This window comes from Myodes glareolus, chromosome 7 (assembly GCF_982192425.1).
Source record: "Myodes glareolus chromosome 7, mMyoGla1.1, whole genome shotgun sequence".
NCBI lineage: Eukaryota > Metazoa > Chordata > Mammalia > Rodentia > Cricetidae > Myodes > Myodes glareolus.
This window is the reverse complement of record NC_142032.1, coordinates 15,654,801-15,682,162: the sequence shown is the minus strand read 5'-3', so window position 1 is coordinate 15,682,162 and position 27,362 is coordinate 15,654,801. Positions and strand designations below refer to the sequence as shown.

The window sequence follows — 27,362 nt, the reverse complement described above, 5'->3', positions numbered from 1 at the left end:
AGTTTAGTGGAGGAGTAAAAGCTAAAGGTTACCTGAGCCCTTGAAAGACGATGAAGAGAGGGATGAGGGATGTCTGGGTTATCCATCACAAGAGTGTGCATGCCAGAGGTGTGATTGTGAGCATTCCTGTCATTGAAGATAAAATAACTATGTGTGAGTGTTCCCTAGCTAGGAGGATGTCTGTCCTATTTGAATGCATTGTCTCATTTTGTGTTTGCATAGTTACAAATTTCGGCTGTCTTCAGTGGCTAGCCTGCATGTTGCATGATTATTTGCCTAGGGCCTGTACTATTTTTATAAAGCTATTGCTTTATTGGAATTGTACAGAAAGGTGGCATAAGGTTCCATGAATACCTGCTGCCTTCCATGTACCTTAGAGCCTTAGGACACGAACATAGCAACAGTGAGGCCTGTGTGAAAACTGCCAGCCTTCAGACTCCTGTACTAATCAGGAAGCCAGGAACACTCACTGAAATAACCTGCTTGGAGCTAGCTTTGCATAACACAAAGTGGAAGATAGGAAATACCAATTCTTGTGTAGAAAGAATATCCATTGGGATTGATACGGAGTTGTCTCCTAGAAAGGAGAGTTATCTCATAAACCTTTAGTTGTTTGGGCTTTCTGGAGCCTAGTGATAATGACCAGTAAGGCTAGATGGCCCTTTTGTTCTTTCATTGACCCTTTGAGTTTTGTGTTCTCTGTTTGTCTCATTCTTCTCCCAGATCAGTCTTTACCGTGAATGTAATCTATCTGAACTCCAAGGTTACTGGGAAGAGCATCTTTCTGGCTCCTGCGTAGTCATAGCAGCTCAGTTTTAGACATATGATTGCAGGTGTTTTGGAGGTGGAAGGACAAGAATATGAGTCTAATGAGAAGCTAGTACTCTTCAGAACTGAGAGAAAGGTTCAGTTTGGGAGCCTCTCCTTTATTAGGAGGAGATTTGGGGAAGGAAGGAAGGAAGGAAGGAAGGAAGGAAGGAAGGAAGGAAGGAAGGAAGGAAGGAAGGAAGGAAGGAAAGTAGGAAGGAAAGTTTATCTGGTTTCCTAGTAGATGGTCAGAGACTATCAAAGCTTTATGAGGGAGCTTGAAGGAAGACTTTTATCTCCAAATCTTAGAAGAAATTGAACAGATCTTTTAACATTGAATCTAGTGGTACTAGGGATGTAGTTCAGTTGCAAGAGTCTTTGCTTGCATATACAAAGCACTGTGTTTGAGCCTCAGTACCATGTAAGTGGAGTGTGGTAGCACAAGCCTGTAATCCTAGCACTTGGGAGGTAGAAGCAGAACCCAAAGCTCAAGGTCATCCTTGGCTACATAATAATTTTGAGACCAGTCCAGGATGCATGAGGTCCTGTCTAAAAAAGTAAATAATGATAAAATAAAGGACAACTGTAAGAAGAACAAGAGGCTTTATTGCTATAACACAAATTGGGAGCAACAGCAGCAGCACTCCATTCTTAACGCCACAAATAATTGGAGTATCACTCCTTTCTCTTTAAGATAACTCTTCACCATCCATTTTAATGCAAGAACTCTAGAATAAAAGTTGTCCTTATGGTCTAGGTCCCAGTTCATGCCTTAGTGAGAAACCTTTGAATCTAGATAAGAAGAGTAGGTGCTCATATTTAGACAAGAACTAGAAGTAGGAGCTGCTCTGCAGAGTGACTGTGGAAGGAAGTCAGTCCACAGGCTTGTAGGCAAAGCTGCCCTTACCTGGTCAGCAAGAACAGTGTGTCACAGCTGGCTATATCAACGACTAGTCAAAAAGCAGAATGTTGCCTTCCATGTGGAGGCTGCTGTGCCGCTCCAAAATCTGCACATGTAGAGGCCCAGGTGTATAGTGTGGTGGTCTAGATTATCTAACAATAATTTGGGGTGTAAGCTGTTTTCTAGAGAACAGAAGGACTAAGTGCTGAGATATTTCTAGGAATAACATCTTTGTTTAAATTACTCTGTTGGTCTGGATACTAACGATGTATGATATTTCCAGCTGAAAATGAGAGCAGGAGGCATGAGTGACTCATCCAAGTGGAAGAAGCAGAAAAGATCCCCTCGGCCTCCACGTCACACAACCAAAGTCGTACCGAGTTCAGAGCTGCCCACCCCAAATGGAGCCACCTTACCTTCTAACCTTTCTAGTGAGTGCCTAGGTTGCTTCTTCTGATGAAAACAGATGGAAAAGATCCTGTCTTTCTCAGATAGTGGATTTGAAATGGAAAGCCAATCAACTGAGGGGCTTTGGTCTTTCTGCAGAAAGGGACATTGCAAATCAAATCAAACTATGACCATTTAACAACCCTGCATGACTTCAGGTCATTCCCTTTTCAGAGAGATTTCTACTACTTCAGAGGCATTTATAGATGAGTGTTGAGTCTGAGTAACAAAGCCCTGCTACTAAAAGGGATGCTTCACTCACAGAGCCTCTGCACCTTCAAGTTCCCTTCTGTTCCTTGTCAGGTGGCATGCCTTTCATTGATGTGCCCACATCCGTCTCCTCTGCAAGTTCAGAAGCTGCCTCAACAGTGGTCAGTCCCTGTACAGACAGTGGCCTGGAATTATCTTCCCAGACCACCTCCAAGGAGGACCTCACTGACCTGGAGCAAGCTGGCTCCCCAAGGGAAAGCACAGCCACAGAGCCTAGGAGAACTGAGATAGGAGTTTCTGATCAGCTTGACCCTCAGGTATGACTGACTGATCCCTAAAGGTCCCTCTACAATTTGTTACTGTAGGAGCTGGCTTGTACTTTTGGGTTTTGTACCCATGCTTTGTCTTAAAAGAAAGTTGGGTTGAGCATGGTAATACATGTCTTTAATCCCAGCACTTGGGAGGCAGGTGGATCTCTGTGAGTTTGAGGCCAACCTGGTCTATACATTGAGTTCTAAAGCAGCCAAAACTACACAGAGAAACTCTATCCTGAAAGAGAGAGAGAGAGATTGAGAGTGGGGGGGGGGAGAAGGAGGAAGATTGGGATAGGGAATTTTCCCATTTCTCAGAATCATATTTGCTGCTCAGAAAACACATAGCATGACTTGCTGTGAAAAGGCGCTCGTAAGATTTATCAGAGTGTACCTATATTGGTAGGTAGTATCTGACCAAAGGGAAGGAAATGGCTTTTACAGGAAGGTAATCATCTAAATCCTGAGCATATGAAAGCCTTTGCACCTGTAGAGTACTGTCACCCTAGATTGGTGTTGTTCATAAATAAGTTCATAAATCAATGACCTGTGGTCCATTGAAGACAGTTTGGAAGACACATCCTTCAGGAGAATAAGTTCTAAGTTGTTCTTACCTCATCTTTGTTTTTGTATCTGGCTATGACCGGTCATATCAGGAAGGGGCCCATGTGGAAAAGGCCCAGTCAGCATCGGTGGAATCTATCCCTGAAGTGTTGGAGGAGTGCACATCCCCTACTGACCACTCTGCCTCTGCCTCTGTCCATGACATGGATTATGTCAATCCTCGGGGCGTTCGCTTTACCCAGTCCTCCCAGAAGGAAGGTAGGAACTCTCTGGAAGGCTCTGTCCATTCATCTGCCCCAACCTACCAGATACATTTCTGAGCCTAGACTAGCTTGAATGAAGTTGACTACCACCTCTGTGTCCCATTTTTAGATAGGAAATGGAATCAAGGTATAAAACTATTGGCATGGATAGAAACTTTCCCTGAGTCATTCAGAGAAGGACTTTGGGAAACTATAGGAAGAAAGAAGGAACAGTGTGTGTGTGTGTGTGTATCTATCTTGGGACTTTTAACAAAAAATCCTTGATTCTGATTTCATCCAATAAGATCCTTCTCCTTGAAGGAAATTATTTTTCTGAAATTGCCACATATAGGGGCTGGAAGGTGACTTAGTGGGTGAGATTGCTTTTCTGCAAGCATGAAGACCTGAGTTCAAATCCCTGACACTCATATAAAGAGCTAGGTGTGGCTGCATATTCCTGTAACCCTAGCATTGGGTGTGCAGACATGTGGGTCCTGAGAGTTTCCAATTCAACAAGACACCCTGTTTAAGGCAGTGAAACAGAGCAAGACATCTAACATCCTGCTGTGGCCTCCTACAGATACTCAGGCACGTACAGCTGCACACTACACATGCACGTGCATGTACCACACACATACACATGACACTCACCCCCCCAAGCACCTCCCCACATACACTACAAGTTTTTCTCATGAGTAACACAGATCCAAGTGTTGTCAAGCAGCCAGGATATATCTTAGTGTTCCTGTTCTCTTCCCACCTTCTCAGGCACAGCTTTGGTTCCTTATGGTCTTCCTTGTATCCGTGAGCTCTTCCGCTTCCTTATCTCCCTCACAAATCCACATGACCGCCACAACTCTGAGGTTATGATCCACATGGGACTGCATTTGCTGACAGTGGCTCTTGAGTCAGCCCCTGTAGCCCAGTGCCAGACCCTCTTGGGCCTCATCAAGGATGAGATGTGTCGCCACTTATTCCAGGTAAGACTAGATTGCTCAGGGTTGGAGAGGTGGCTCGGCAATTGAGAACACTGGCTGCACTTTCAGTGGTTCCGGGTTTGATTCCCAGCACCCACATGGCCACTCATACCTAGCTGTCTGTAACTCCAGTTCCAGGGAATCCAACTCCCTCACACAGCATATGTGCAGGCAAAAACACCAATGCACATAAAATAAAAATAAATAAATCATTTTTTTAAAAAAGACACTGGCGGGAAAAAAGTGACTAGAAACCTTGTTTACTTTTTGAGATTGAGAAGCCAGAGACCCTGTGATCATGATCCTAAGAAACTACCTCCCTTTCAGTTGACCAGAAATCACAATAAAAGGCTTCCAATAACTCTCCAAGGAGTTAAAGAAGGAATGGCTAAATTGAGGCTCTGTTAGAATCCCAGGTGTGTTGGTAGTACCTATAATCCAGCACTTGGGAGGGAGGGGCAGGAAGATAAGGAATTCAAGGTTATTCAGCCACATAGTGAGTTGGAGACCAGCCTGAGCTACATGAAACCCTATCTCAGAAAAACAAAATCAGGCAGCATGAAAGCTCAATAGGTAAAAGCATGTACTATCAAACCTGACATGCTGGGTCTGATTCCTGATAGGTAGCAGGTGGACAGAGAACCAGCTACCATCGGTTGTACCTTTTCATGTGTGTCCCTGCTCCACCTCTTACACACAAATAAATAAATGTAAAACAACATTTTTTAAAAACAAACAGCAAAGAAGAGCAACAACAAAAGAATTCCCTTACAACGCAGGCCCTCTGTGGCAGCTTCACTAGTCTGCTCTCGTGTATCTTTTGGTTCAGTTACATTCAACCTCAGAAATCTCATGACTTCTCACTCTCTGATCCCCAGCTACTCAGTGTAGAACGACTGAACCTGTATGCTGCTTCCCTACGGGTATGCTTCTTACTGTTTGAGAGCATGCGGGAGCATCTCAAGTTCCAATTAGAGGTAAGTTACTTGACCCTGGAAGTAAAACCAAAAGCAGGAAACTGGAAACTGGATGGAATTGTCAGTGGAGCCTGCTCAATCAATCATGCTATAGACATAGATTTTTTAAATTTTTACTTATTCTTCTCTCATACAGTATATCCTGATTGCAGCTTCCCCTCCTTCCACCCTTCCTAGTTTCCCCCACATCTCCCCTTTCCCTCAGATCCACCTACCCCCTGTTTTCCCCCAAAAAAGAACAGGGATATCAACAATAAGACCAGGCACAAACCTTCACATCAAGACTGGGTGAGGAAACCTGGTAGGAGGAAAAGAGTCAGAGACATTCTCACTCCCACTGTCAGGAGTCTCCCCAAAACACTAAGCCAACAACCATAACATATATGCAGAGGATCTAGCTCAGACCCAGAGTCTGGAATTACTGCTTCAGTCTCTGTGACTGAACCCCATGAGTTCTGCCTAGTTTATTCCACGGACCATGCTCTCCAATGTTGTCAACCCCTCTGTCTCCCACTATTCCATCTTTCTCTCTTCCTTGGAGTTTTCCAAGCTCCAAGGGGAGGAACCTAATAAAGACCTTCAACCTGGCCTCTCTTTCCACCTGATGCTTGGCTGTGGGTCTCTACCTCTGCTCCCATCAGCTGCAGGGGGTAGCCTCTCTGGCGACAACTGAACTAGGCACTAATCTATAATTTTGCAGAACATTCTTAGGAATCATTTCATTGATTTTTTTTTCCCCCAGTCCTGTTTGGTTATACCCTAGGCTATCTGGGCTATCCAGCTTCTGGGTCCTGGTGATCAAGGCAGTGTTGTGCAGGAGCTCTTTCTTGTGACATGGACCTCAAATTAGACCAATGATTGGTTGACCGTTCCTACAAGTTCTGCTCCACCATTGCCCCAGCACATCTTGCAGGCAGGACAGATTGTAGGTCAAAGGTTTTGTGGCTGAATTGGTGTCCCAGTTCCAGCACTGAAAGCCTTGCCTGACTAGGAAAGATGGCCAGTTCAGGTTCTGTATCCCCCATTTTCTAGGAGTCCTTACTAGGGTCACCTTCATGGATTCTAGGGAGTTTCCACTGCATTAGATTTCTACATCATCCCCAAAATGCTTTCCAAGTCTAGTTGGCTCTCCTATACTCTCCGCACGCACACCTGATCCCTCCTATTCTTATCCCTACCCACCCCTAGTACATCCACAAAATTTATTCTATTTCCCATTCCCAGGGAGTTCCATTTGTTCCCCCCAGAGCCCTCCTTGTTATTTAGCCTCTCTGGGTCTGTGGATTGTAGCATGAGTATCATTTCCTTAGCAGCTAATATCCACTTATAAATAAGTACATACTATGTTTGTCTTTCTGGATCTGGGTTATTTCACTCAGGATGATTTCATGATGTCATATTTTTAACTGCTGAGTAATACTCCATTATGTAAATGTATCGCATTTTCTTTATCCATTCTTCAGTGGAGGGGCATCTAGGTTGTCTCCAGGTTCTGACTGATATGAATAAAGCTGCTATGAACATAGTTGAGCAAGTGTCGTTGTGGCATGATTGAGCATCCTTTGGGTATATGCCCTAGAGTGGTATAGGCTGAGTCTTGAGGTAGATTGATTCCCAGTTTTCTGAGGAACCACCATACTGATTTCCATAGTGGTTGTAGAAGTTTGCACTCCTACCAGCAATGAAGTATTGTTCCCCTTGCTCCACATCCTTGATAGGATGGGCTGCCACTTGTATTATTGATTTTAACCATTCTTTCAGGTGTAAGATGCATCTCAAAGTCATTTTGATTTGTATTTCCCTTGTGGCTAAGGATATTGAGCATTTCTTTAAATGTTTCTTTCTTTCTTTTCTTTTTATTTTTCTTTTTTGTTTTTGTTTTGTTTTTTGGTTTTTGGTGTTTTTTGGGTTTTTTTTTTTTTTTGGTTTTGGTTTTTCAAGACAGGGTTTCTCTGTAGCTTTGGAGCCTGTCCTAGAACTAGCTTTTGTAGACCAGGCTGGCCTTGAACTCGGAGATCCACCTGCCTCTGCCTCTTGGTGAGTGCCTGCTCTCAGTGTTCTGTTCAGGAAGTTCTTTCCTGTGCCAATGCATTCAAGGCTATTTTTCACTTTCTCTTCTAGCAGGTTCAGTGTATCTGGTTTTATATTGATGTCTTTGATCCACTTGGACTTGAATCTTGTGCAGGGTGATAGATATGAAGCTATTTGCATTCTTCTCTATGCATACATTCAGTTAGACCAGCATCATTTGTTAAAAGATGCTTTCTTTTTTTTCCATTCTATCTTTCTGGCTTCTTTATCAAAAATCAAATGTTCCTAGATGTGTGGATTAATGTCTGGGTCTTCAATTCTATTCCATTGAATATGTCTGTTTTTATGCCTATACCATGTGATTTTATTTACTATAATTCTGTAATATAGCTTGAAATCAGGGATGGTGTTACCTCCAGAAGCTCTATTATTATTCAGGATTGTCTTAGCTATTCTGGGCTTTTTGTTTTCCCACATGAAGTTGAGTATTATCCTTTCAAGGTCTGTAAAGAATTTGTTAGCATTTTGATGGGGATTGTGTTGACACTGTAGATTGCTTTTGATAAGATGGCCTTATGTTAGTTAATCCTACTGACCCATGAGCATGAGAGATTTTTCCATCATCTGCTATCTTTTTTCAATTTCTTCAAATCTTTGGAGTATTTGTCATACAAGTCTTTTACTTGCTTGGTTAGAGTTACCCCAAGATACTTTACATATTTTGTGGCTATTATGAAAGGTGTTGTTCCCCTGGTTTCTTTCTCAGCCCATTTATCATTTGTATATAGGAGGGCTACTGATTTTTTTGAGCTAATCTTGTATCCAGCCACTTCGCTGAAGGTGTTTATTAGCTGTTAGAGTTTTCTGGTAGAATTTTTGGGGTTGCTTATGTATACTCTTATATTATCTTCAAATAATGATACTTTGATATCTTTCTTTTCAATTTGTATCCCTTTGGTCTCCTTTGGTTGTCTTATTGCTGTAGCTAGAACTTCAAGTACTATATTAAATAAAAATAGAGAGAGTGGACAGCCTTGTCTTGTTCCTGATTTTAGTGAAATTGCTTTGAGTTTCTCTCCATTTCATTTAATTTGATGTTGGTTATAGGTTTGCTGTAAATTGCCTTTATTATGTTTAGATATGTCCCTTGTATCCCTTAAGGGGTGTTGGATTTTATCAAAGACTTTTCAGCATCTAATGAGATGAGCATGTGGTTTTTTTCTTTCAGTTTTGTTTATATGGTATATTACATTCACTGATTTTCATGTATTGAACCATCCCTGCATCTCTGGGATGAAACCTACTTGATTATGGTAGATGATCTTTTTAATGTGTTCTTGGATTCGGTTTGCAAGTATCTTATTTAGTATTTTTGCATTTATGTTCAAGAGGGAAATTGGTCTGTAATTCTCTTTGTTGAATCTTTGTGTGGTTTGGGTATCAGGGTAACTGTAACCTCATAAAATGAATTTGGCAATGTTCCTTCTGTTTCTATTTTGTGAAATGGTTTGAGGAATATTAGTATTAGTTCTTCTTTGAAAGTCTGGTAGAATTCTGTGCTAAAACTGTCTGGCCCTGGTTTTATTTTTGTTTTTGTTTTTTGCTTTTGTGGGGAGGTTTTTAATTCTATTTCCTTAAATTGTTTCTCTCATCTTGATTTAACTTTGGTTAGTGGTATCTATTGAAAAAATTGTCCATTTCTTTTAGATTTCCCGTTTTTGTGGAGTACAGGTTTTTAAAGTATGACCTAATCTTTGTATTTCTTCAGTGTCTGTTGTTATATCCCCATTTTCACGACTGATTTTATTGTTTGTATATTCTCTGTCTGTCTTTTAGTTAGTTTGGATAGGGTTTGTCTATCTTGTTGATTTTCTCAAAGGACCAGATCTTTGTTTAATTCTTTGTATTCTTCTCTGTTTCTAATTTATTGATTTCAGCCCCCAATTTTATTATTTCCTGCCATCTACTCCTCTTGAGTGTACTTGCTTCTTTTTTTTTTTTTTTTTTTGGGAGAACTTTTGGGTATGTTGTTAAGTTGCTAGTATGAGAGCTCTCCACTTTCTTTCTGTAGGTACTTAGTGCTGTGAACTTTCCTGTTAGCACTGTTTTCATGGTGTCCTGTAGATTTGGGTATGTTGTGTATTCAGTTTCATTGAATTCTAGAAAGTCTTTAATTTCTTTCGTTATTTCTATCTTGACCCAGTTTTCATTCAGTAAAGAGTTGTTCAACTTCCTAAGTTTGTAGGCTTTCTGTTGTTTCTGTTGTTGAAATCCAGCTCTAACTCATGGATGCATGGGTTATTTCAGTTTTCTTTTCATCTGTTGTGACTTACTTGTGACTGAGAATGTGATCAGTTTTGGAGAAAGTTCTGAGAAGGAGGTGTATTCTTTCATGTTTGGGTGAAATGTTCTGTAGATATCTGTTAAGTCCATTTGATTTATTTGTTTGTTTGCTTTTTGAGACAGGGTTTCTCTGTAGCTTTGAGGCCTATCCTGGAACTAGCTCTTGTAGACCAGGCTGGCCTTGAACTCACAGAGATCTGCCTGCCTCTGCCTCCCTAGTGCTGGAATTAAAGGCATGTGCTGCCGAGACACTACCACTACCACCACCACCACCCCTGGCAGGTCCATTTGATTTATAATGTCTGTTAGCTCCAGTGTTTCTTTGTTTAGTTTTTTGGCAGGATGACGTGTCTGTTGGTGAGAGTGAGAAACTGAAGTTTCCCACTATCTATCTATATGTGAGGGTCTATGTGTGAGAGTGAGAAACTGAAGTTTCCCACTATCTATCTATATGTGAGGGTCTATGTGTGAGAGTGAGAAACTGAAGTTTCCCACTATCTATCTATGTGTGAGGGTCTATGTGTGAGAGTGAGAAACTGAAGTTTCCCACTATCTATCTATATGTGAGGGTCTATGTGTGAGTTAAGCTTTAGTCATGTTTCTTTTACATTTGTTGGTGTCCTTGTGTTTGGGACATAGGTGTTAGGAATTGAAATATCATCTTGGTGGATTTTTCCATTCCTTTGAGTATAAAGTATTCTTCCCCATCTCTTTTGATTTTTTTTTTTGAGACAGGGTTTCTTTGAACTAGCTCAGGCTGGCCTCAAACTCACAGAGATTCACCTGGCTTTGCCTCCTGAGTACTGAAATTAAAGGCCTGCACCACCACTACCCAGCATTAATTTTTCCTTTCTGAGACAGGGTTTTTCTGTAACAGCCCTGGCTATCCTGGAACTCACTTGTAGACCAGGCTGGCCATGAACTCAGAGATCTGCCTGCTTCAGCCTCCTGAGTATTGAGATTAAACATGTATGCCACCATGCTCTTTTAATTAATTTTGGTTTGAAGTCTATTTGTTAGATATTAAAATGACTCTACAAACTTGCATCTTAGGTTCATTTGCTTGGAAAATTGTTTTCCAACACTTTACTCTGAGGTAATGTCTATCTTTAATTTTGAGGTGTATTTCTTGTATGCAGCAGAAGGATGGATCCTGTTTTCCTATTCATTCTGTTAGTCTTTGTCTTTTTTGGGGGAATTGAGTACATTGATGTAGAGAGATACCAATGCCCAATGAATGTTAATTCCTGTTATTTTGTTGGTAGTGTCATTGGTGATGTGTGTATGTGTGTGTGTCTGTACTTCCCTTCTTTTGGTTTTGTTAGTGTGAGATTATTTGTTGTCTCTGTCTTGTGTATAATTTTAACCTTCTTGGGTTGGAGTTTTCCTTCTAGTACCTTCTGTAGGGCTGAATTTATAGATAGATATTATTTAAATCTGACTTTATCATGAAATATCATGTTTTCTCCATCTATGTTGATTGGTTTTGCTGAATATAGTAGTCTGGGCTGCCATCTGTGTTCTCTTAGAGTCTGCTGACATCTGTTCAGATCCTCTGGCTTTTACAGTCTTCATTGAGAATTTGGGTGTAATTCTAATAGATATTCCTGTATATGTTACTTGTTCCTTTTCCCTTGCAGCTTTTAATATTCTTTCTTTGTTCTATATGTTTAGTGTTTTGATTATTATGTGGTGGGAGGAATTTCTTTTCAGGTCCAATCTATTTGGTGTTCTGTAAGCTTCTTGTACCTTTATAGGCATGTCTTCTTTCGGTTGGGAAAATTTTCTTCTGTGATCTTGTTGAAAATATTTTCTGGGGGCAGGAGAGATAGCTCAGTGGTTAAGAGCCCTGGCTGCTTTTCCAAAGTATCTGGGTTCTATTCCCAGCACCCACACGGCAGCTCACAGATATCTGTTATTTCAGTTCAGGGGGACCCTATGCTCTCACATAGACATACATATGAACAAAACACTAATCACATAAAATAAAAATAAATAAATCATTAAAAAATATTTTCTGGGCCTTTGAGCTGGGATTCCTCTCCTTCTTCTGTTCCTATTATTCTTAAGTTTGGTCTTTTCATAGTTTCCCAGATTTTTGGATGTTTTGTATCAGGAATTTTTTAGATTTAACTTTGACTAATTTAATTTTAGATTTAATTTTAATTAATTTAATTAATTATCCCCAACTCCCGCACCACTGTAATATCCCAGCCCCAAATTTGGGCCAAGACACCCTGCTTGACCAGGGGTCTTTAATTTAATTAATTAAATTAATTTAAATTTAATTTAATTTTAGATTTTCTTTGACTGATGTATCTATTTATTCTATCAATATATTCAGCGCCTGGGATTCTTTCTCCAATCTCGTGTGTTCTGTTGTTTCTAGTTCTTGTTCGCTTACCTGGATTTTCTTTTTCCAGAATTCCCTCAATTTGTGTTTTCTTCATTGCTTCTATTTCCATTTTCATGTCTTGAATAGTTTTGTTTGCTTCAAGTGTTTGTTTTGTTTTGTTTTTGCTCTCTTTAAGGGATTTATCCATATTCTCCAATTTTTTTGTTTGTCTTTTCCTCAATTTCTTTAAGAGATTTATTCATTTCTTCTTTAAGGGCCTTATTTCCATAATGTTGGTTTTAAGGTGTCTTTCTTGTGCTTCAACTGTGTTGGAATATTCAGAATGTGCTGTGGTAGATAGCTGGACTCTCGTGAAGACAAATTGCCTTGACTGTTGTTAATTGTGTTTTTACACTGGTGTCTGGGTTTGGGATGATTATAGATCTAGGTGCTGATTTTTCAGTTTGTCTTTGTTGCCTGTTTTCTCTCTGGTCTTCTGGCCAGAGTGGCCTGTGGTTGAGCAGCAGGCCATCACCTGAGTTAGGGATGGACTTCTGGCAGCCAGTGTGGCCTGGTCAAGCAGACGGTCTCTGCCCAAGTTGGGGGCCGAGACACAGCAATGAGGATTAGAGATAGGATAGGGTAGCACCAAGAAAGTGGGGAAGATCTGCTGGCAGACATCCTACCTGGACTTCTGGTGGCCGGTGTGACCTCTGGTTGAGCAGGGTATCTCCATCTAAGTTGGGGGCTGGGACACAATAACGACAAGGTAGAGGGGGAATTGGGCACCAAGAGAGTTGGAGGTCCACTGACAGGGGGTCCTACCTGGACTTCTGACTGCTGGCATGGCCTCTGGTCAAGCAGGGTGTCTTGGCCCAAATTTGGGGCTGGGATATTACAGTGGTGCGGGAGTTGGGGATAGTGTGTTGGAGGCACCAAGAGAGTGAGGGGGAGCTCTGAGGGCGGGAGGCCTGTCTCTAGAGAGATTTTTATGAGCTTCCTGTAGAGGGTATGTTGGCCTCCATACTTTGTGTCATTCACTAGCCAATGTAGTAGAATAATTAAGAGGATACCAGAAAAAAAAAACCTGATTAATTATAATGTAGGAAAACACACAACTGGGCATGGTGGCGCATGCCAATAATCCAAACACTTAGGAGGCTGAGACAAGATTGCTGCGAGCTGAAGGCCAGCCTGGGCTACAGAACAAAACTGGTTTTTAAAGAGTGTGAGAATCCAAATATGAGGACTGGCAGGTAATTTCACCATGAATGGGACAGCTTTTCTGCCTAACAGTGCTTCTAAGTCAAGCCAGCATTGCTGCTAAATTGCTAAAATAGGATTAGGGTAGGGCTCATATAGACAGCACACAAAAAAGGGCAAAAGACAGCTTCTTTGAGACAGGGAATAGGAATAAGAGCCTTATCACCCATCATGGAGACAAGGAGGAGATATATTATTGGGGATAGAGGACCTTTTGGTGTCTTTTGAGGCATGCCTCCTAAGTGGGCTTTTACTACCTGTTTAATTTTGTTCCTGTCCAATTTTTTCTCCCTATCTTTGCCCCACCCAAATGCTTGTCATTGGGTTGTTGACAGATGTACATCAAAAAACTCATGGAAATCATCACTGTTGAAAATCCCAAGATGCCTTATGAGATGAAGGAGATGGCGCTGGAGGCCGTTGTGCAGCTCTGGCGCATTCCCAGCTTTGTCACTGAGCTCTACATCAACTACGACTGTGACTACTACTGCTCCAACCTCTTTGAAGACCTCACCAAACTGCTGTCCAAGGTGCTGAGCACTATTACTGGCCTCTAGAAGCTACCAAGAAGTTTCCCAGATGGTAGTGATGATGGTACAGAGAGGGGGTACTTCAGAGATAGGGAACAGGAAGGAGGAAGAAATTTTGTAAGGGCAATGGAGAAGTCCTAAGTTTTTGGATTTTTGGAAAAATAATCAGGTGAAGAATATTCTAACTTCAAGTCTCATGGGATCTGTTTATTTTCCAGAATGCCTTTCCTGTGTCTGGTCAGCTTTATACAACACACCTACTGTCCCTTGATGCCCTGTTGACAGTTATTGACAGCACTGAGGCTCACTGTCAGGCCAAAGTCCTCAACACCCTCACCCAGCAAGAGAAAAAGGAGACAGTCAGACTCGACTACGAGGCAGTGGATGGCACCCAAGAAACTAACAATAGTTAGAAGCATCTCTTATTGTTCTTTTTCTTTTTCCTTTCTTTTTTCCCTTCTCCTCCCTTGCCCTTCTTACTTTGTGTTGAATGTGCCCTATCATGGCTGGTGCCCAGTATAAGAACATATAGCTCTTTTCGGCTTAGGACTCAACCTCTTCTTCAGTACTGCTTGACTTCCTAGTCATAAGTCTTCACGTCTCTTCCTTTACCAGCTGAGAAAGGAGCCATTGAGGGGAAAGCCGCAGGCATGGCCTCAGATGCCCTAGGCCTTCAACGTCCAAGTGGAGGATGGCTGTCAGCAGAACATGGGAAACCAGGATGCAATGATGTCGAGGAAGCCGGTGACTCTGGGGGTGGGTACTCAGTGTCCATGACTCTAAACACCTTCAACTAGATAGAGAGAAGGAGAAGTGGGAGGTATGGGGAAACTGGGTGGCCTAACGTCATACCTGAAAGAGCCCTAGCAGTTCACCTTGTTTTAAACCCCAGAGAAAGGAAAGAAAACAGAGTCCCAGGAGGTAAAATTTCTAGCAGGTAGGAGGCTGTAGAGAAGGAAATCTCTGAGTCTGCTCTGTTTTTACTGGGGTGAGTATCAGTAACCTTGTGAAAGATCTTACAGGTTTCCTCCTCCTTCTTTTGTTCCTAGCTGACAAAAAGTTCTCCAGGAAGCCGCCTCGATTTTCCTGTCTTCTGCCAGATCCACGGGAACTAACTGAAATTAAAAACAAAAAAAAGGTATGTACATACAAAAATACATTCCCATGTGTTCAAGTGTGTGCACCCTTGTGTGGGGTCCTCTGTAGAATTGGTTTCTGTCCCAGAGGAAAAGGATGAGGATGCTCTTAGTACCTCATTATCTGGCTTCCAAGGCTAGTCTGTAGTTCATCTGGAATTGCAGCAACTGCTCCCGCTCTTTTTCTTACACTCAAGCTGTGCTGTTGTTGGCCTCTGAGCAGAGCTCCTTTAGCCCACAGTGAGAGACTCCTAGTGGTGGTGACAGAAGCTTTGGAGGCTACTGTCACGTCGGTCAGCAAAGGTTATCATTCATCTCTAGGTCTAGCATGGTGATTGGTAGTAAAAGGGAATTGATATTTATTCTGGTGCTTTAGTAAAGTACAAATAGCTGTTTGTTTATGGTTTTCTTCTTCATTTGGAAAGATAAAAAATTCTAATTATTTATTGCCCTGGTTTCTTTTTTTTTTTTTCTTTTGGTTTTTCAAGACTGGGTTTCTCTGTAGCTTTGGATCCTGTCCTGTCCTGGAACTAGCTCTTGTAGACCAGGCTGGCCTTGAACTCACTCTGCCCCCGAGTACTGTGCTTAAGGCGTGTGCCACCACCACCTGACTTCTTTTTTGTTTCTTTTGTCTTTTCTTTCTTCCCCAGCAGCAGGTATCAATTGTAAATAGCTTCTTGACTAAGGGAGGAAGTTTTTGGTTTTCTTAACGTAAAACTTCTAGTTAGTCCTTTCTTTCTCTTTTAAATGTATTTGGTTGCAGGTCTGTAACTAGGCGTACGGGCTGAAAAGAGATCATTTAGTCTGCCTTATCTTTCAAACCCAGGACCTTAGAAACAAGGCAGCCCAAGAAAGAAGGAGACTCTCACTCCTTCTATTCCATGATGCTGGCTGTCCATAGATGCCAGAGATGGCTACAGAGCTGAAGAGAAGGCCACACTAGTTTGCCTCCTCTCTGTCTTCCTGATCTGTCATTAGAGGAAGGGAGGTGGCTCTGGTCATCTGCACCACTCAGAAAGAAGTAGGAAGGAACTCTCCAGAAAGTTTCAGTGAGATGGGAAGATGGGGAAAATCTTAGGCCGATACAACCTAGTGTCAGCTATAGAATTAATTAGAACCGTATTAGGTGAACAGCTGTAGGCTACAGTAGAGTCTAGCCTGCCTGTCTGACTGGCAGGCACAGCAACTTCTGATGCCTCTAGTCTTTGTCTTCTAGTTGCTGATTACTGGCACAGAGCAGTTTAATCAAAAACCAAAGAAGGGGATCCAGTTTCTACAGGAAAAAGGCCTCCTCACCATTCCAATGGATAACACAGAGGTGGCCCAGTGGCTCCGAGAGAACCCTCGACTAGACAAGAAAATGATTGGAGAGTTCGTGAGCGACCGCAAAAACATTGACCTATTGGAAAGTTTTGTGAGGTGAGGAAGAAATAAACTGCGTGGGGATTGGAAAGAAGAAAGGAAGGAGGAGCTGTCTGAAGGGATAGGGCATTCTTCCCTCTAAGGAAGTCCCTGCCAGTTCCTGCTGATGACTAGCTCACATAATATTCTTGTCTTTTCCTATGACGCATATCTGTTGAACCCGAAAGGGATGCAGGCTTTAGCAACCCTCCCCTATGTTCCAATGGAAAGCACTGCAAAGTGGCATAGAGCAGGGTTGTGAGAGGTGAGCTCTCTAGACAAGAGTTTTGCTAATGTAAGTGCTAAGGTTAGGAATTTTGTTAGGAATGACCAGGCTATACCATTCCTTTGCCAGAGCTATCAGCCTCCTCTGCTTCACTAAGAGAAGGCTATGAAGACAATCAGCTTAACCTGTGCAGCTTCCATGCCTCCAGTCTCTTCATTCTGTTTTCTCTCTGTAGCACCTTCAGCTTTCAGGGTCTGCGTCTTGATGAAGCTCTCCGACTCTACCTGGAAGCCTTCCGTTTGCCCGGGGAAGCACCAGTTATTCACAGGTTGCTGGAGGCATTCACAGAGCATTGGAGGGTAGGTCTAGTGTCAAAAATTCAGTCAAGGGTCCTGATCAGTTTTAGGGCTTCTTTGTTCTCTCAGCTAAAAACCTCAACTCCTAAGAAGGTTCAGAATCCACCAAGTGGGCTTTCCATGGAGAAATTTTAGTTAAGGAGTTGGCAAGAACTTGACCATTTTCTGGCTGATAGTCCAACTTGTAAACCAACACTGACCAGTGGGTTGGTAATAGCAAGGATATAATTGGCCAGAAACGGACATTTGTCTTTGATTTTTCAGAACTGTAATGGCTCCCCATTTGCCGATAGCGATGCCTGCTTTGCCCTGGCCTATGCTGTCATCATGCTTAACACTGACCAGCACAACCACAATGCTCGCAAACAGAATGCACCGATGACCTTGGAGGTAAGCTTGGACTCCAGCCAAGACAGAGATGATCCAGTACAGCTTTAAAAGTAACAAGAAAGATAAGGGAAATTTCCAGTTTATATGGGAGACAGAGTTCTGTCAAGGGTCTCAGGGAGGGCTGACCAATTCAGAAGAGGGACTGGGAAGGAGAATGGGTTCTTTCACTTAATTGTTTCCAAAGTCCTATTTATCACAGACTTAAGGAGTTCCTTGGGTGGTATACAGCATTAACACAAGGGAAAACATACTGGCCTATCTCTAGGATTTTCGAAAAAACCTAAAAGGTGTGAATGGAGGCAAGGACTTTGAGCAAGACATCCTGGAGGACATGTACCATGCCATCAAGTGAGTATCTGTGGAGAGTAGTGTAGCATCTCTGCTATAGAGAAATACATTGCTTCTTTTTCCTGTTTTTAGAGTCACTTCAGACTGCAGTGACTCTCATGCCCTGGATTTAGCTTTGAGACATACCTGGGCAGCCTCCTCTGTGACAGATCATTTCTTGTTTAAAGAAGCCTGAACCCAAGAATAGACCTCCAGGATTCCTTAGGGTCCATACAAATTGACTCTCTTGTGTGTATGTGTGTTTACAGACATGTTTGGTACCAGGGACTGAACTAAGAATGTGTTTCTTTGCAGAGCTACATCTCCAGTTCAAACGATTCCTCTTAAGTGAGGTATCATGAGTCTATTTCCTGATCCCAAATTACCTGGTTTTGCTGGAGAACTCACAAAATGCATTCTCTGGTTTGTAGAGTCATTATGCCCAGTACTAGAAGGTAGCTTAAGTCAGAGATAGGAAACTTAGTTGTTTTGGTAATGTTTTGAAACAGAGTCTCATATAGCTCCAGATTGCCTCAAACTTTCTGTGTAGCTGAGTTTGACCTTTGAACTCCTGATCTTGCATTGGTCTACCAAGTGCTAGAGTTATAGATATGTGCACCATATCTATATTGTTAGTTCTTTATAATAAATTAGAAAAGGTGGATGTTTATACCTCTACCCAGAAAGAATGTGAACTCTGAAGGCTTAGAGATGGGACTGTGAGATTATGAATATATTACACTCTCTCCCTTGCCCAGAGGTGGGCTGCAAACAGATCACTTAGCTGCGGCTGTGATAACCTCATAGAATGGAGACACTTATAGAGGTGAAACCCCTTTTCTTAGTTTGGAAGCAGCATGTTCACAGGAGTGCATCTAGTTCTCTTCCCCTCTGACAGGAATGAGGAGATCGTGATGCCTGAGGAACAGACAGGCCTGGTCCGTGAGAACTATGTCTGGAGTGTGCTGCTTCATCGAGGTGCTACCCCTGAGGGCATATTCCTTCGCGTCCCTCCTGGCAGCTATGACCTTGACCTCTTCACTATGACCTGGGGCCCCACTATTGCTGCTCTCTCTTATGTCTTTGATAAAAGCCTTGAGGAGACCATCATCCAAAAAGCCATCTCAGGCTTCAGGTAGCCCAACCTTGGCCTTGGTCTTCCTGTCTTTCCATCTCACTAAGTTAACATGGGCTTGCCCCCATGCCTCTTTGACTCAGAATGGGATGTCTCCTGATTTTCTAGAGGGAGGCTGGAGCCTGGGAAATCTCAATCTTAAACAGACTGGAGTTAAAGGTTTCTTTCTGTGATCCATTGGGGAAGAACCAATAGGAAGCTGCTTAGGAACTTAAGAGGGCTGAGTGGCCTTCCAGTGACTGTTTCTGTCATGGGGGTGACATTACAGGAAGTGTGCCATGATCTCCGCCCACTATGGCCTCAGCGATGTGTTTGACAATCTCATCATCTCTCTGTGCAAGTTCACAGCTCTCAGTAGTGAGGTGAGTTGGAGCAGAAACTATGCTTAGAGCCCCAAAGGAGAACAATCAGCCACGGAGGCTGCATCCACCATATGTACCCACTTGAACAAGCTTAGGCCATTTCTGTCTGGCAAGTTCTGGAATGAGAATAGTGCCATCTTATGTAGTGGGATTGGGGAGGAGATACCATAGGAAGACCTTGGTCAGGTTGACCTTTCCCACTAATATTATAGGGAGCTTGAAGCATATCTAGCAGACAGACTGTCAGGGAACCATAGGCAGAGAGACCTGAAAGAGCCTCCTTTCCAGACATGAACCAACCTAAGCCTCTTGACATCCACCTTTCCAGTCTATTGAGAACCTGCCCAGTGTGTTTGGAAGCAACCCTAAAGCTCACATTGCAGCCAAGACAGTATTCCATTTGGCCCATCGTCATGGTGACATCCTTCGGGAGGGCTGGAAGAATATCATGGAGGCTATGCTGCAGCTCTTCCGAGCCCAACTTTTACCCAAGGCTATGGTGGAGGTAATCCTTCCTCCTCCCCTTCTTCCTCCCCCCCTCCTCCCCCACCATCTTCCTTTCTTTCCTTGTTTCTTCCTTTCTTCCTTTCTTTCTTCTATGTTTCTTTTGCATCATGTATCTTGATCCCATTCATTTCCCCATCCCTTCGCATCTGCCCTCTGCCCCTGCACTGCCCCCCAAATAAAACAAAATGTAAGAGAAAAGGGGGGGAAATAATGGAAGTTTCAGTGTGACATAGTGAGTCATGCTGTAAACCCCTTTGTCCATATATGTTTACTTACAAGTGTTCATTGCAAAGAGTCATTGGTCTGGTTTGAGGCCTCTGGTTTCTACTATACTATCAATGCTGAACCCTCACTGAGACTCTTCCTAGATATCCTGTTATTGCCCTGTGTAGTGAAGCTCATGTAGCTTTGGGTCTGAGGATCAGGCCCCTTCATGTGCTCAGCAGATCAAAGATGGAATGGATGTTGGGTTGGACAAAATCATAACCCTGAGTCTAGGCCTAGGCAGTTGTAGGGTTGGTCCATCAGATGAGAAATAGAGACAACTCCATGGAGGTAAACCTTGATAGAACGTTCAGCATTAACAAGGCAAAGACCTAGCCTTCTGTGCTATGTATAGAAGAGCACTAAACCTGATGCTTGCCAAAGCTCACTAGAGCATCTCAAATGTAATACTACAGATCTTGGAGAGAAGCTATAAAGAAAGACTGGCAGAAGCCATTGTCAGTCACCTCTTCTTTAAAAAAAAAAAAAAGGATTTATTTATTTTTTACGTATACAGTGCCTTCATTCATGTGTACTTACATGACAGAAGATGGTATCAGATCTCATTATAGATGTGGTTGCCAGGAATTGAACTCAGGACTTCTGGAAGAGCAGCCAGTGCTCTTAACTTCTAAGCCATGTCTCTAGCCATCAATCACCTCTTATAGGACACACAATAGTATATGAACTGTCTACAGAAAGAAATCCAGAGAACTTTGCCTAGGCCAGTGAACACAAGAAATGTAAATTATATGCAGAAAGAAATTATTTATTTTTTTTGAGACAAGGTTTCGCTAAGTTGACTAGGTTAGTCTTGAACTTACTATGTAGCTTCTGCCTCAGCCACCTCAGTGCTGACATTACAGTCCATTACAGTCAGTGTCCCACTAAGCCCAGATCTTTTTTTTTTTTTTTTTGGCTTTTCGAGATAGGATTTTTCTGTAGCTTTGGAGCCTGCCCTGGAACTTGCTCTTGTAGGCTAGACTGGCCTTGAACTCACTCTAACTCAGGCAGAACTCCGCCTGCCTCTGCCTCCTGAGTGCTGAGGTTAAAGGTATGCACCACCACTGCCCGGCCAGATCGTTTATTTTAATTACTTTTTAGATTTATGTGTATAGGCATTTTGCCAGAAAATATGTATATGTACCACATGCATACCTAATACCAATGGAGGTCAGAAGAGGGCATCAGATTCCCTGGAACTGGAGTTATAGATGATTGTAGCCCACCATGTCGGTGCTAGGAACTAAACCCAGGTCCTCTGCAATAGCAACAAGTGCTCTTAACCTCTGAGGCGTCTCTCCAGACTCATAGAAATAAATCACTCTTGATCTATTTTCCAGGTAGAAGATTTTGTGGATCCCAATGGCAAGATCTCTCTACAGCGGGAGGAAATGCCATCAAATCGGTAAGGGCAGACCCATTGGTTGAGGCTTTAGGAGAGGAGGCAGTCGGAGTGTCGTTGCTCACCAGGACATGTATCCTTCTCCTACAGAGGAGAGTCATCAGTACTTAGCTTTGTGAGCTGGCTAACACTGAGTGGTCCTGAGCAATCTAGTGTACGGGGCCCATCTACAGAGAACCAGGAAGCCAAGAGAGTGGCCTTGGACTGTATCAAGGTAACTGCCTATCTGTGTCTCATGAGAAATCCTAGACTCCTTCCTTCTAGAAAGAGGGGACCTTGTGAACTGAAGAGTATAATCATGTAGGGCCTGTAACAAGGACAATTCTTCCTGCTTTCCCTGGCTTTTGAAAATTCTCTTCCCTATAGCCTTTATTATAAATTCCCTTTCTTATATCCCCTCTAGCAATGTGACCCAGAAAAAATGATCACAGAAAGCAAGTTCCTCCAGCTGGAATCACTGCAGGAGCTTATGAAGGTACAAGATGAGGAGGTCTGAGAGGCAATGGGGTAGTGGTGTGTGCCTCAATTTCTGTTGGGACAGAGCCACTGACTGGCTTCTCTCCCATTCCTACTTTCCCTGTTGTTGCCTTCTAGGCTCTGGTTTCAGTGACCCCAGATGAAGAGACATACGATGAAGAAGATGCTGCTTTTTGTCTGGAGATGCTGCTGAGGATTGTGTTGGAGAACAGGTGGGAGGGGACAATCTTTAAGCAGACCCATCCTGAGCTTGTGGCGAAGCCTAAAGCCATCTTGCTGAGTGGCTTCTGGGAGCAAGAAACACGTGAAGCTCTGGGCACAAGGGGAGAGCTTGTGCTTGACTGCTTAGGGCACAGTTCCAGTGAACTGTGAAAGGCCTAGGAGACTTACTTCCTAGTGGCCTGTCCAGTTGTGACTGTCCTTTACCCTTCATGATTTTTTTTTGAAACATTAAAACCCTAGGATGTTTCCCTTCATGATTTTTAGGGACCGTGTGGGCTGTGTATGGCAGACTGTTCGAGATCATCTATACCACTTGTGTGTTCAGGCACAAGATTTCTGCTTTCTTGTGGAACGGGCAGTGGTAGGGCTTCTACGCCTAGCCATTCGGCTGCTCCGGAGAGAAGAGATTAGTGGCCAGGTAAGCAAATGCATGTAGGAGGGTGGGCACGTATGCAAGGAATAAGGACATAGTATCAGCTGTGACTATGGCCTAAGCATAAAGTCTATTCAGTATCCTGTATCTTTAGCACAGTGGTTCACCTCAGGGCTGGAACAGTCTCACAGGGGCATCGAGGGTGAGCCTGGAATGGTTTTAGACATAAGGTTTGCTTTAGTTTGGGCTGCTGCTGTTTTTTAGTAGTCCCCTCATCTCGTATTTGGTTTCTTGTTCTGGGAGTAGAGGTGTTGAAGTTTCTTATCCTTACATTTAGAACCCTAAGGGTAAGATCTCATGGTTCAGATATAAAAATTAGTACTGAACAACAGTTAGAGTCAACAGTCACAAGACTTAAGATCTGTACACAAGCCATACTTCCACATGATAATATGAACAAATGGAATTGAAATTAATAAATGTAATGTCCAGGCTGGGGCGATGGCTTAGCCATTAAGAGCACTTGCTGCTCTTGCAAAGGACCTGGGTTCAGTTCCCAACACCCACTGATGGCTCCAACCATCCTTACTCTTATTCCAGAGGATTTTCTAACCTCTGCAGGTTCCAGGCACATGTATGGTGTGTATACATACATGTAGGCAAAGAATATAGAAGAGGAGGAGGAGAATACAGTTTCAGGCAGACATGGTAGTGTTGAAGAGAGGGTCCCTTTGTTCTGTCCCAGCTGCCCTGCTAGCTTACACCTGAAATAACCACACAGAAATTATATTAATTAAATTACTGCTTGGCCCATTATCTCTAACCTCTTATAGGCTAACTCTTACATCTTGATTTAACCCATTTCTATTAAATCTGTGTATTGCCACATAACTGTGACTTACCAGCAAGATTCTAACCAGCATCCATCCCAGGTAGGAGATCCATGGTGTTCTGCCACTCTGCCCTTCTTCCCATCATTCAGTTCTGTCTACTCCACTTACCTAAGTTCTGCCCTATCAGGCCAAAGCAGTTTCTTTATTAATTAACCAATGAAAACAACACAAATACAGAAGGACCTCCTACACCATGGTAGTGCATGCCTTTAATGCCAGAAACAGCCACAGTCAATCTCTGTGAATTTGAGGCCAGTCAGAGTCACATAGACCTGTCTTCTAAAAAAGCAATTCCAACCTGGCTTGGTGGTACATGACTTTAATCCTAGCATTTGGGAGGCAGAGGCAGGCAGATCTCTTTGAATTTGAAGCCAACATAGTGAGTTCTAGGACAGCCAGGGCTTGTAGAGAGACTGCTTCAGATAGGTAGATGGACGGACGGACAGACGGATGGATGGATGGATGGATGGATGGATGGATGGATGGATAGATAGAGTGCTACAATTCTTCACCAGATAATCAGGCATGATCACCAGCCTGTATGATATCAGCATCCAGGAGATAGAGACAGACAGATCACCAGGGAATCATGACACATGTTGCTTTGTTTGTTTGTTTACAAGATAGGATCTTACCATCTAGCTCTGACTGTTTTAGAACTCACTGTGTAGACCAAGCTAGCCTTGACTCAAACTTACAGAAATCCTAGCAAGACAGGATTTTTTTTTTCTGGCTAATGGTTATGATTTTATTAGTACATTTCTGGCATCACTTTTCAGCAAGGAGACTAGAAAATTAATATGGGCAGGGTGAGTATAAAATTAATATATGCCACATACAGTGGTCCTGTGTAGTAAATCTAATTGCACACTGAGCCAGAGAGCTAATAGAAGGCACACGCTGATTGATTTTCTACATCAAAGCCTGCAAGATTTCATTTCATTAAATAGACAGCATATCTAAGAAAGAATTTTATGTGACACTTGGCAAAACAGGATTTTAATCCTTGTACTTGGGAGGCAGAGGCAGAGGCAAATTAGGAGTTTAAGGCCATCTTCAGCTCCATTCTTAGCTTCAAGGGCAAAGTAGGCTATATATGACCTTATCTCAAAAGAACAAACATAAAAGCAATACCACTGACAAGTACTCCAGATAAAGTGGAATTCTTAGACACCTTATAAAACATTCAGCATTTACATGCTAAAAAGTAGGAAATGGCTAGGCAGCAGTGGAACAACCTTCAATCCCAGCACTCAGGTAGGCAGATCTCTGTGAGTTTGAGGCCAGTCTGGTCTACTTTGCATTCTTGGGATATAACTCACATTATTAGACTTGGCATGGTAGCAAGTGTCTTTATCCACCTGGCCATCTCACCAGCATGGGTTTTTGTTGTTGTTCAGGTTTGTTATTTTTGAAACAGTTCCACTGTGTAGCCCTGATTGGTTGTTTTGACTTAAGGTGTAACGTGTATCTCAGGATGGCTTCACAGTCTTCCTGCCTCTGCCTCCCTAAACTGAGATTGCAATTGTGCATCCCATGCTCTGCCACTCTAGCCAATACTAAACTTCGCTGTAGTAATGATTATGTAGGATTGGGGGCTGGAGAAATGTCTCCAAGGTTAAGAGCATTGACTCTTCTACCAATATACCCTGGTTGGACCTCCAGCACAGACGCTGACAACCCTCTAGAACTCCAGTCCCATGAATCTGATGCCCTCTTCTGGCCTCCATAAAGACTGCATCAGTACACAGACACATACAGTCAATACATACAGTCAAATCACCCATACATGTAAATAATATTTTTTTAAATTATGTAGTATAGATGAATAAATAGACAAAGCTATTGAACAAATGGATGATCCAGAAATAGACTCACACAAATATGTTCAATTGAATGGTTTGGGGCTGTTTTACTTTGAATATTTTTATTTGGTTGGTTTTGATTTTGAGATAAGATCTTTTTATGTGACCCACACTGGCCATATTCCTGTCTAATCTCCCAAGTGAACTTTGACTTAAACCTTTATTTTGCATAAAAATTAGACAAATGATAATTTAAAAGATACAATGGAGAGAGTGAAGAGATGGCTCAGTAGTAGAGAACACTAGCCTTGGGTTTGGCTCCCAGCATCACATAGTGACTCACAACTATCTGTAACTCCAGTTCCAGAGGATACAGTGCCCTCTTGTGACCTCCCTGGGCAGCAGGCATGTACATGGTACACATAATGTATATGCATACATATAAAATAAAAGATCTAAAAAATAAGATATATATATTGTAAAATCTTTAGACACATAGAGAAAATCTCAGGTTCTAAAACTAAGTATTTCTAATATGGTTTATTAGTTTATTGCATACTTATTTTTTAAAAAACTCAAAAATCTGAACACAAACACTGCACCATCAGGGAGGGCCTCGAGCTCCCATCTCCCCTTTTAGATCACTCACAATCAAAACAAGCTTCTGCTTATGTGCATAGCCTGGAATTCTGTCTTCCCCTCAATGTTTACGCTCCAGCTACAAAGTGGAGCACAGTCCATAAGAGGAAGGATTGATAAATTAGATTTTCAATCTATGAAAGCTTAATTGAAAAAAATGAAAAGCTAAGTTATAAAGCAGTAGAAAATGTTTACAGATTATACTTGAGAAAAGTCTAGTATCAAAATGCAAACATGGGGGCTGGAGAGATGGCTCAGTGGTTGAGAGCACTGATTACTCTTCCAGAGGACCCTGGTTCAATTCCCAGCACCCGCATGGCAGCTCACAACTGTCTGTAACTCCAGTTCCAGGGGACCTGACACCTTCACTTAGACATACACACCAATGCACATCAAATAAAAATATATAAATTATTTTTAAAATGCAAACATGGGAAAAAGATACAGTTCACAGATGATATACAAATAGCCAATAAGCCCATGAAGTAGCATTTTCCATTAGGAAAATGCAAAAATAACACACATCAGTATGTACTTACCAGAATAGCTAAAATTAAAAGTGATAATACCAATTGCTGGCAACGATACAGAGAAACTAGATTATTCATACATTTTTGGGGGGAATAAAAAATAATACAGTTACTCTAATGGCAGTTTATTATAAAACTGAATATTCATTTACCAGAAAATACACTTTTGGGTATTTATCCCAGAAAAAATAAAGCCTTATTTTAACTTTAAAATATGTATGTAAATGTTCGTTGAAGCTGTATTCATCAAAGCCAAAAGCTGGAGTCAGCCTGCTGACTTGCAGGAAGAGAACACACTACGGTGTGAGCATACCATGGACTGCTGTCCAGCAGCTTAGAGCAGCAGACCCGATGTGTAAAGGTGTGGATAGATCTCCAGGTGGGAGAGACTTGTCTTAAGCAACAGTTCCATCTAGATAATATTTTAGAATTCACAGAATTTTAGAAGTTGAGAGCAGATTGCTAAGGGTTATAAATGGATCAGAGAAAAGGACTGGAAAAGCGGCTGTCAAGCAGCAGCTTGACTCCCATGGTGTAGGAACTTGTGGGTAGACAACCCTACACAGGTGATAAATTGTAGAACTTAGTACACCCTTAGTACACATATGAATTCAAGTAAAATTAGGGAAAGCCTGTGGAAACAAGTAAATTATTCCTAATTCTGTCCTGTTGCCATGTTATGCTTAGTCTGCATCATATTGCCTTTGAGATAGACTAGACAAAGTACACAAGGAAACTCTATGTGTTGTTATAACTATATGTGAACATATAATTAATAAAAATACCAATATTAAAAAATGAAGCATGACCAAGGGTGTACTTTAGCTGTAGAATACTTGCCTAATACATGTAAGGCCCTGGGTTCAATTCCCAGTACTCCAAAAGAAAAGAAGACAATACCAGATCAGTGACAGTTGAGTCCAAGCCAAACTCTCGACGCTAGCCTAGATGACTAATAGAGATGATCAGTCAGGAA

At 42.2% G+C, this 27,362-nt stretch overlaps 1 protein-coding gene across 4 annotated transcripts in view; it reads left to right on the top strand.

Annotated features, from left to right (window-relative positions):
* The window catches only part of Gbf1 (golgi brefeldin A resistant guanine nucleotide exchange factor 1), a 142,963-nt gene that overhangs the window by 108,236 nt on the left and 7,365 nt on the right, over positions 1–27,362 (top strand). For all 4 annotated transcript variants that reach the window (XM_048439078.3, XM_048439076.3, XM_087907842.1 and 1 more), the window contains exons 9-29: positions 1,992–2,139; positions 2,459–2,682; positions 3,333–3,498; positions 4,251–4,462; positions 5,338–5,436; positions 13,744–13,938; positions 14,157–14,346; positions 14,554–14,694; positions 14,988–15,076; positions 16,291–16,493; positions 16,937–17,060; positions 17,322–17,447; positions 17,713–17,795; positions 18,673–18,909; positions 19,178–19,271; positions 19,600–19,776; positions 21,386–21,450; positions 21,538–21,661; positions 21,851–21,922; positions 22,042–22,136; positions 22,411–22,564. In XM_048439078.3, the coding sequence (XP_048295035.2) occupies positions 1,992–2,139; positions 2,459–2,682; positions 3,333–3,498; positions 4,251–4,462; positions 5,338–5,436; positions 13,744–13,938; positions 14,157–14,346; positions 14,554–14,694; positions 14,988–15,076; positions 16,291–16,493; positions 16,937–17,060; positions 17,322–17,447; positions 17,713–17,795; positions 18,673–18,909; positions 19,178–19,271; positions 19,600–19,776; positions 21,386–21,450; positions 21,538–21,661; positions 21,851–21,922; positions 22,042–22,136; positions 22,411–22,564 (3,018 nt within the window). The remainder of the gene's footprint in view (positions 1–1,991; positions 2,140–2,458; positions 2,683–3,332; positions 3,499–4,250; positions 4,463–5,337; positions 5,437–13,743; positions 13,939–14,156; positions 14,347–14,553; positions 14,695–14,987; positions 15,077–16,290; positions 16,494–16,936; positions 17,061–17,321; positions 17,448–17,712; positions 17,796–18,672; positions 18,910–19,177; positions 19,272–19,599; positions 19,777–21,385; positions 21,451–21,537; positions 21,662–21,850; positions 21,923–22,041; positions 22,137–22,410; positions 22,565–27,362) is intronic.